Genomic DNA, 10363 nt, shown 5'->3' on the forward strand with positions numbered 1-10363 from the left:
CAGCCTTCTCTGAAAAGGAAAGTTAAGCCTTTTAACTTTTCCGTTTGCTTCTCTCCCCCCCTTAGTCTAGTAAGGCTGCCAGTTGCCATGGCAACGGACTGGGACAGCTGCGCAGTGGCGCCTAGGCAGCTGGGTGGGGGCGGGGGAGCTGCCAGCCCGCCAAGCCCCAGACCTGGGAGGGGAGGCCCCTCCTGTTAGCCCAGAGGGAAAGAAAGAACTGGGGCGATCCGGTAGGTAAAGGAGGGAACCCCCATTCATCTTCTGCCTTTGGGGCTCCTCTTCTGCATGAAGGTATAAAGGGAGATTGTCCTCTTTCCTCCCTGAAACTGAAGAACACATATGTAAATCCTTGTTTTTCCTCGTGAGGCAGGGGAGGCCATAGTCACAATGCTTAACTGCATGCATCTAACCCGGGGCTGGTTTTAACCCTGGCGCTCTGACCTAAACTGCTCAGCTCCCGGAAATTCCAAGGTGAGTGGGGGTGGGGTGGGGTATTCTCCCTGGAATAGGACATTTCCTGTCTCTGGTGAGGTTGGAGGCTGCTTTTATTTTAAATAAATCAGATTTTTTTTTTTCCTTGAAGCTAAAGGACTCCCGTCTGAATTCGTGGAAAAATTATTTTGAAACTCCTTACCTTACGTTCCCCACACTCCCACTCCCTCATCCAAATGAAGTATTTTGCTAAAAACATACAGACAGTTTTTTGGGTGGGCAGACCTATTGCTAGTAAGTTCTGGAGGTATGATTTACAACTATATATTCTTGGAATAATTCCCTAAATTTTGCTAGTTTGAAGTAAATTGATTAATGCAACTTTTTATGGTACTCAAAGACAAAATTCTGAGATTAGTAGTGACCTTTCCTGTTCCTGGGGTGGTCATCTGATCAGAAAGAAAATGTTTTTAGAATGCTGAAAAAAAGCTTTAAGGTTTACAGCAAAATAAAATGGAGTTCAGCTAAGAAAACAATCCCTGCTACTCTATAATCCAGACTCTAGGCACCATTTAACATGGTTAAGGAAGAATTCTTAAAAATGATTGTGCTGACAACAAGGAGGGAATTTAAAACACTAGAGTCTCTGCTGCATACCCCCTGGTTGTGCATGTTTCTGAGCTTAACTCAATTTCCATTTGTGTTGCCTTGCTTCAGCTTTCCTTGGGCCTATGAATGGTTCTTCTGTGTTTGGAGGCTTCATGTTGCTGTGAGTCTGGGACCAGACCTCTTGTTTTCCTCCTCCTCTTCCTTTGGCCCAAAGTCAGCTCCAGTTAAGAGGAGAGGTACCTCCTTAATATTTGGATTAGTTGAGCCTTAAGAATTACCGAACAGCCCAATGACTAGTTTTGATTTTTAGGACTAAAAAATATTTTTCTCCTCCATGCCTCCCTCCGATCCCCAAATGAAAGATGAGGCTTAATATATTTGAGGTGTCAGCCTTGCTTTTGTGAGCTGATGGGTGCTCTGAAGGGACAAGCTCAGTTTGTTGAAGGGAAATGTACCGAGTCACTGAAAATGTGGTGAAACATGCCCGAGCAGGCCTTTTTTGTCCTGTTAAGAGACTGTTCAGGATGCTCAGAGCAGAAGAAAGTTAGATTTTGCTGGCTTTTCTTTTTTTTCTCATTTTTATAGAAAATCTTATTTAAATGGAAGGTTTTCCATGTTTCTGTTCCAGTTTATGACTTGTAGACAGTCGTAGAGGTACCAGGAGTAAAATACCACCCTACTTGTTTTATAGACTCTGAAATTAGAGTTAGATAATTGTGCCCATCTAATAATTTTGATCTTGTGAGCTGAAGAGGAAGTTGTAATTAAGAAAGTGGGGACCTGCCCATTTTTGGTTACCTTCTTAGGACTCATCTGTAGAATGTTTCAAGACCCAAGAGAAAGGTACATGGCAGCTTTGTGTTATACCTGCTGCATCCCATTGAGAGACTGAACATTTTAACTGCTTGCATGGATTCTGACCATTTTTGTCCTTCCCATTTGCAGGAACCCGGTGGCCTTAGTCCTTCAGGTGAATCAGCGTGAGACATGGGAAAGAAAACCAAACGGACAGCTGACAGTTCTTCAGAAGATGAGGAGGAGTACGTTGTGGAGAAGGTGCTAGACAGGCGTGTGGTTAAGGGACAAGTGGAATATCTACTGAAGTGGAAAGGCTTTTCTGAGTAAGTACTTTCTCTCATGCTTTGGGACTCAGGGAAGTAGACAGCTTTGGTTCATTTCCCTGTGAACCATCACCATCTTTGTCATATTCTTTCCTCGCCTGCACTCCTTTCTAAGAGTCGCAAGACACAGCAGTGAACTAAGCAAAGTCTCCCCTTCTTGGAGCTGATGTTCTAATGAGACTGCTTTTGAGAGGCAGTGTAATGAACTGGTTAGAAGCATAGATTAGGGGCCAGATTGCCTGCGTCCAGATTCTTGCTCCCACCACTTACAGTATGAGCTGGGTGACCTTGCTGAAGTTCCTTAATCTTTCTTCCTCAATAAAATAGGGATAAGAAATAGTATATATCGTAGAGATGTTGGGGAGATGTATAGAGTCAGACACATAAGGTCAGTGTACGTGTAAACTGTTGTTGTTATTTTGGATGTAACGAAACTAAAATACATACATTTAAGTAGAAGTTGTAGTTGATCCCATAGCGCTCCATAACGACCCTTGGCCCTCAAAAGTGTCCTAGGATGAAACACTCATCTTTGTTATTTTTTTGTAACACTCATCCTAATAAGATAATAAGAGACTTAAATCTGAGACCCAATATTTATTTTTAAAAATGTAAAATATATATATATAACTGACGCAAAAGAAATTGAGTGAACACTCAAATACATACCACCTCATTTCTACAATAACATTTTAATATAATCTTTATTCCTCAATCTGTCTTTTTTACTATTAAAGACCTTAAAACCCCTCTTTTACGTCAGTGAGCTTTAAGAATGATACTGAAGTGTTGAGTATTCAGAGTTAGGCAGTAACTGGCTTTAAGTGCTGAAGTAAATATACACATACTGAAGCATAGAAGAGGTAGCTTGAAAAGTGAATTGCATGAAGCTGTGTAATCATTAGGCATTTTGCCTTAATTTCTCATTAATTCTCTTCCCAGGATGCCTGATAACAAAGAATGGATTTCTGTGAACACCAGTGAGCTGATAGGAACTGGTTTAGGCTCCTAGGAGTATTCAATAGGAATGGAATGCAAGCCAGATGTAATTTTAAATTTTATGGTGACTATATTAAGGAAAAGTGGAATTAATTTTAATAATATATTTTATTAGACACTCCCACCAAAATGCTATTTCAAAATTAATACAAAAATTATTAATGAAATTTTATATTTTCATGCTAAGAATTTAAAATCTGTTGTATATTTTTCATTTTGTAGCACATCTCAGTTCATGCTAGCCACATTTCAAATGTTCATTTACCATATGTGGCTAGTAGTTACCGTATTAAACATCGCAACTTAAAAGTGTGAGACTTTAATAAAAGATTGAATGCTTTGTCAGTCCCTTTGGACAAAGGTATGATCAGGAGCCTTTGGAGTATAGTTAAGGTTATTGTGGGAATCAAGTTTCTCATCTGGAGCATTGTTGGTGTTTTAGTTGGGACAGTTCATGCACTGCAGGATGCTTAGCATTTGTAGCACAGAGAGAACTAAATGTGGGTAGCACAGCAGTCAGAATGTGCCCTCCATGTTTCTAAAGAAGCATGGTATCGCAGCATCCTCTAGAGTTGAGCACTACGGATTTGAGAGGCCTAGAGCATCATGAGATAGGAATTAAAATACACCTTCAGGAAGGGGGCTTCCCTGGTGGTCCAGGGGTTGAGAATCTGCCTTGCAGTGGAGGGGGCACTGGTGTGATCCCTGGTCCAGAAAGATCCCACGTGCTTCGGAGCAACTAAGCCCTGGGTACCCCAGCTACTGAGCCAGCGGTTTAGAGCCTGTGCTCTGCAGCAGGAGAAGCCAACGCAATGAGAGACCTGCAGACCGCAACGAAGAGTAGCCCCTGCTTGCTGCTGCTAGAGAGAGCCTGAGTGTAACAGAGAAGATCCACCACAGCCAAAAATAAAATAAATCTTTAAAAAACAAAAGTACACCTGAAGACTTTAAGAATGTTTATTTGACCCATTGAATCATCACTGGAAATTGTTGGGTATTTTTGAAGAATTTGAAGACTGTGTAGTTGAGCTATTGATACCTTACATAGATAAAAGAGGTAAAGAAAAGATTTAGGGTAGATGGATTAACATTTGTCCTGAGTTTTTCAAAAGTATCCAGAGTTTCATTAAAGACTGAGACAGATTGTGCCCCTTCAACACTGTCCACAACTGAGTACCTACTGTTTGCTAGGCAGTGGTTATATCCTACCTCATGTGTTCTCTGTAATTCTCATAACAGCCTTTAGAGGTATTTACAGATGAGGAAATTGTTTACTAGAGATAACATACCTGATACATGCTAAAACAAGGATCCAGCATCACATTTCTTTGGTGCTAAAATGCAGATTCTTAAAAATAAATAAAACTAAATGCAGATTCTTTGTAAGTTATACCATGTTATCTTTTGGGTGAAAACTGATTGATGTAGAAACAATACTAACCTGGTGGGGAAAGGGATAATCCCCTTAGAAGATTGGCTTTCCTTGGTGGCAACAGAGATTCTTCTCCTACCTCTGCATCTTAGCTTGCTTACTGTACTACAGTGTTGGCATGCCTCTTGGTTTTTGTGCCTTAATTTCTCCTGGGATAGTAAACTATATATAATCTGTGAATTTGGGAGAAAGTTATTGTATGAGGATTTTTTTTTTTTTGGCTGAAAGAAGAGCTGTGAGGGAGAGGCTTTCCAGTTTTAGCTCAAATGATTTAGAAATAAACTTTGTTTCATTCTTAAGCTCTTTTTGCAGAAAGCTGAAGTCTAGAGTAAATAGCTCAGATTTTTCCATCATTATTAAGTTATAGCATGTGTTCAAACCATTCTTATTTAAAGATACTACATCGTTTTTGTTTTTTAATGAAGTATCTAAAATAAATAGTGCATAAATGTAAAAAATATTTCCTAAGTCAGTGAAGGGATTATAGAAACTGTGTCTGTGATATGTGTACAGATATATCTTAATGTAGCTAGTTCTTAATGAAAGAACCTCTGCCACTGGCTAGGAGTGAAGAGGATGCCTGGTCTGGTTTTTCCCAAAGAAGATAAATTTCTTGCTTTTATTACATAACCTGCTCTTGGTATTAGTGATTTGCACTTCTAAAATCCATGCTAGAAATACAGAGAACAAGTTTGTGAATGCAAACTTTATTTTCCTCATAGAAGGACTCCCCTTGATCCGAGTTTAATTAGACACAGTTATTTAACTTGAATTATTTTTGCTTATTAATATAGAAATGCATTTTGATTACCTAGTGACAGTAGACCTGAATCCAGAGCAATGAATGAATGGGCTCCAAATCCCAGTTTTGAGTCTTTTCCTTTTTATGGTTCGCTTATATTCTAATGATTTAACCCCTTACTGCCTTTTTTTCTAATTAACTACTGAAGTCTTCCATCAATTTGCTGGCATTTCTTGGAAATATAAGTAACATAATTAAGACAGTGTAAACTGGAATGCATTTAGAATTAGATTGTCCTCTCTCCAGGATTTGCAAAGATGATGTATGAAATCACATTTGCCACTTACAAAGCAGAACTTATATTTGAGTGTTTAACAGGTTTATTGAGCCATAGTTTACATACCATAAAATTCATTTACTGAAAGTACACAATTCAGTGATTTGTGGTAAATTTTTAGAGCTGTGCCGCCTTCAGCATAGTCCAGTTTCAGAACATTTCCGTAACCTCCCCAAATTCCCTTGGACATTTTTGTATTTAATTGCAAGCCCCAGCCACAAGGAACGACTGATCAGCACCTGTTTATTTTAGCTTAGCACAGTCTAGAAGTGCTTCCGTGTTGTAGCATATATTAGTATTACGTCCCTTTTTTGTTGCTGAATAGTATTTCATTGTATGGATATACCATGTTATGTTTATCTGTTCGCCTATTGGCAGGCATTTGAATTGTTTTCTGTCTTTGACTCCTAAAATGCTGCTATAGTTGTGTGCAAGTTTTTTTGTGTGTGTGTGTCTCAATATATTGGATAGATTCTAGAATCAAATTGATTATCTCCTTTAAGCATAGGAATTCTATTCCCTTTTTGCCTATTTGTCTTCTGTAAAGTAAGGTATTGGATTTCCTCCTACCCCAAAACTTCTTCATTTCTTTCCTTTTTTCTCCATTCTTGCCCAGGGAGCACAATACTTGGGAACCTGAGAAAAACTTGGATTGCCCTGAGCTAATTTCTGAGTTTATGAAAAAGTATAAGAAGATGAAGGAGGGTGAAAATAACAAACCCAGGGAGAAATCAGAAAGTAACAAGAGGAAATCCAATTTCTCAAACAGTGCTGATGATATTAAGTCCAAAAAAAAGAGAGAGGTAAGCTTCATTTCTCCTCTCCTTCCCCCCCACCCCCCACTCTTCTGCTTCCTGTGCTTCCTCCTCGCTTCACCCAAAAAAGAGGGGCACTGTTTTGGTTGTTTTTATTCTAGGGATGGCCTATACGGTAAATTGTTGAACACAGGAGCTCCCCGGGGAGTTTTGTTGATCCACTACAGCGCCCCCTCCTGGCTGAGTAAGAAATGTACTATGTGTCCACTGAATTGTGTCAAGGTGGCAAAATTAAATCCCTGTAAAACATTCAGCCACTCAGTGCCTTTTTTGTGAATAGGTGGCTGAGTTGTCTTATGGAGAGTCTTCAGTGAATTTTTTAGGGATAGAAAGAAGCTTTAAAATATCTACTACTTCACTTTTTTCTTTTATTCCAAAGAGAGCACTTAACTTTAACCCTTTATATTCTTTCTTTTTTAACCAGGTGAAAACACATAACATACAACTAACCATTTTATTTTTTTTTTTAATTATTTATTTATGGCCACACCAACACATGTAGGATCTTAATTCCCTGACCAGACTCAAACCCATGCCCCTGCATGGGAAGTGCGTAGTCTTCACCACTGGACTGTCAGGGAAGTCCCCAGTTAACCATCTTAAAGTGAACAGCTCAGTGGCATGTGTAGTCTCTCTTGATCCTATTGTATTTTTGCATTCTTCAAATAAATTACTTTTCATCTTCCTTATGAATATTTTTATTGTTCAGTTTTTGAAAATGTGTTTATGAAACTTTGGTTTGATTCAGTTATTTTAATCCTTCTGATATATAGCTGTTAAGTAACTAGCCATAAGCACTGTTCCTGTCTTTTTTTTTTCTTGTCTATATCTTTTCCATGTGTGCACATGTGTCTCCATCACCCCCCACAGCTTCCATTCCTTTCATTAATTTCAAGGTTGTGAAGTCTTTTGTGGTGAAGGATATATCATACCCTTAAAGTTTAATAAAATAAAAGTGTAAGTCTGCTTCTGAATCTTCTAGCATCCCTGCCATAAGCATCCATATTTATCTTCATTCTCCTTGGATACCCGTCTTGCTAGAGCATTAGTTCTCAGCCCTGGCTGCATATTAGACTCATGGCAAGGGGGGCAGGCGGGTGTTTCAAAAGCCTCCAGTATTGCTGTGGAAAAAGAAGCCTCCGGTGCCCAAGATGCACTCCAGACCAATAAAATTCAAATTTCTGTGGGTTGGACCTATGCGTTAGTATTTTCTAGAGACTTACACAGGTGATTCCTGGTCTCCAGAGGAGAGAAAATGGGAGAACAACTTTCCAAAAAGAATTGAAATAAGAATGAAAGATTGGAGGCTGTCAGTGAAAGTGGACGCTAGTATTTTGTTTGTTTCCCTGATTAATTTTATTTTTTGCAATCTTATTTTTTAAAACTCCCCTGTTCTGGTGAGGTGTGTATATCATTATGATATAGCATACTAGTAGATAATTTGAAAATGCCTTCCCTTCTCTAAGGAGCTAAGACTTGGGTCTGTCTTTCTGTTTTACTTTTTTATTAGTCCTTTGTATTCTGGTTCTTGTCATTTGATGCATTTTCCAGCTAAGTAAAGAGACCAAGAAACAACACAGCATGACTTCTGTAGCCGTTTTTGACATTCAGTGTGTATTTCCTCAACCTAACGTTTATGTCCTTTTAAAAAGGAGCAGTCTGGGGGTGGGGGGGGGGGAGGAGCAATCTGACTTTGAGACACTGGCCAGTGCAGAGTTTGGTTCCTAGGCCAGGATGCTGGCCTTTTGATGCTGCTGACCTTGAAAACCACCCCCACACACACATGTCCCTTACATTGTAATGTTCATCTGGGGCCCCTGGCAGCATTCTCAGCAGTGCTGATGGCTGTCATGTAGGCAGCTGGTAAGATAGGTGATTGTATATTTTAAAGGTGCAGGGGGGGATTTCGTTTCTTTCTTTAGACCACTGCAGAGGAAATTTGTTAGTCGGCATTATGCCTGATTTAAGATTACTGCCTGTGTGATGATTTTAGCATTTTCCTCGCCTCGGCTCCTTTTCAGCTGCTTGAACATTTTTCTTCTCTTCCCTCCCTATGTGGCAAACTGTTTTCAGCCGCCAGCTATGATTTACGACTTGGTTGCTGTGCCAGCATTCCAGCTGTGAGCAGCTGTGTGCACATCTGGGACCCTCCTCCCTTTAAGCGCCCCCAAAAGAGGCTATGCTTTTGAGCCTGTATGTCCCCTGATTCATGCATGGGGTTTCCTGCTCCGTGCGGGTCCTGGTATCTTTGGGACCACCTGGATGCTGAAGGCTTTGTATCTCTCAGAAGAAAGCAAGGTGAAAGGCAGATCAGAGATTTTAGCATGAAAATCAGACATTGGCGATTTAGTTCATTTGGACAGTCTAAGTCTTTTTTGTGTTACCATTAGATAAGCTGGCATTATCTTCCATAGTAAGGTTGTTTAAATTACCTGGTTTGTATAAAATTTCACCATTTTGCTCTCACCAGTGCCATCGAAACGGAATCAAATCCTATGCTCCTTATCTAGATTGCATGATTGCAATTTGACCAAGTTTGAATAATCCCCTACAGAATTTTTTTTTTTTTAATCCCTCTCCAGTTTACTCTATAAAGCTAATGACCTATCTCCATCAGGAGGGGACAGGCACAGATCAGGACCTCTTCCCCAGTTCATGGGGATTATAGTATGTGATCTCTGAAAGAAATTTGCTATCTTATGGTAGTTCTTTGAATCCCTTCTTAATCTTAATCATTGTTCATTTGTAAGTACAGATGGCTATGTGTAAAGAAGTATTAAAAATACTGGTCAAAAAAAAAATAAAAATAAAAATAAAAATAAAATAAAAATACTGGTCAGTATTAGGTGAACTGAAAGTCCAGAGAATAAACTCCAGATTGAGAGGTGGTATAGTTGAAGTTTATAAAATGAAAAAGGATTTAGTTCACCTGGACTTGTTTAGCATCTGAGAAGCAAGTTTAAGGATATTAGATTAGGGGATGAGAGGAGTTCCTAGATGATGACTCCAGAATATTTAAGGGATATTAGCAGTTTTAGGGGCTACTCCCAGGCCTTTGATGAAATACTAAAAGGACAGCTGCATCTTCCTGCAAAGTAGCTCTTAGCATCTCTGTTACTGGCTGACCCAGTATTGTATTTCTGCAGTTCTAAGAACTTTATGAATTGAGTGACAAATATGATATCCAGTAATATTAACTTAGGTTGTGTTTTGTTGAGCTGAGAAACAGGAAGGTTTTCTACTCTTACCTCCAAGCCATAACCTTTCTTCATCTTCTGTTTATAGCAGAGCAATGATATCGCTCGGGGCTTTGAGAGAGGACTGGAACCAGAAAAGATCATTGGGGCAACAGATTCCTGTGGTGACTTAATGTTCCTAATGAAATGGTGAGAGAGATTGGGCCTCCCTCTGCAATTGTGTTTCTTTGCAGTGACTTGAATTCATATGGAAGATAGGGAGGGAAGACTGAGTACTCCCCAGCTAAGAATTTTGATTGTCAGGGATCTAAATTTTTAACTGATACCAGCTGTCAGTATTAAATGGGAATTACGGTTCAGAGTGGATTTAAGATTGTAAAACTTTGGTATTAAGCCAAATTACATTAGCCCACATACCAGAAAATGGTAGAATTGAGGTAGGAAACATATAAACATGACCTAACCATTTATTTACACAGTTCTGAATCGTTTACCGTTACACCATGAGCCTGTGGCCATGGGCTAGAAATTGAGTGAGGCTTTCTGCCACCACTGAAGACCAAGACCGCTGAATAATGTATAAAAGAGAAAAGTAATCTTAACAAAAAGCATTAAGGATAATACTAGCCAAAGCACAAGTTATTTCATCCGGTAGAGGGAATAGCTTTAGAGGAAAGTG

The 10363-nt window shown here is 39.4% G+C and overlaps 1 protein-coding gene across 13 annotated transcripts in view; it reads left to right on the forward strand.

The window, feature by feature from the left end:
- Positions 1-10363, forward strand: part of CBX5 (chromobox 5) — a 34359-nt gene that overhangs the window by 14829 nt on the left and 9167 nt on the right. For 8 of the 13 annotated variants that reach the window (XM_042245161.1, XM_042245160.1, XM_042245159.1 and 5 more), the window contains 3 exons: positions 1987-2162; positions 6289-6475; positions 9773-9873. In XM_042245161.1, the coding sequence (XP_042101095.1) occupies positions 2029-2162; positions 6289-6475; positions 9773-9873 (422 nt within the window). In that variant the 5' untranslated portion in view covers positions 1987-2028. Of the gene's footprint in view, positions 1-150; positions 472-1986; positions 2163-6288; positions 6476-9772; positions 9874-10363 lie in introns of those variants that run through there. The other 5 variants (XM_042245163.1, XM_012159004.3, XM_012158975.5 and 2 more) reach the window with 4 other exon arrangements.

Source organism: Ovis aries, chromosome 3 (assembly GCF_016772045.2).
Source record: "Ovis aries strain OAR_USU_Benz2616 breed Rambouillet chromosome 3, ARS-UI_Ramb_v3.0, whole genome shotgun sequence".
NCBI classification, from domain to species: domain Eukaryota; kingdom Metazoa; phylum Chordata; class Mammalia; order Artiodactyla; family Bovidae; genus Ovis; species Ovis aries.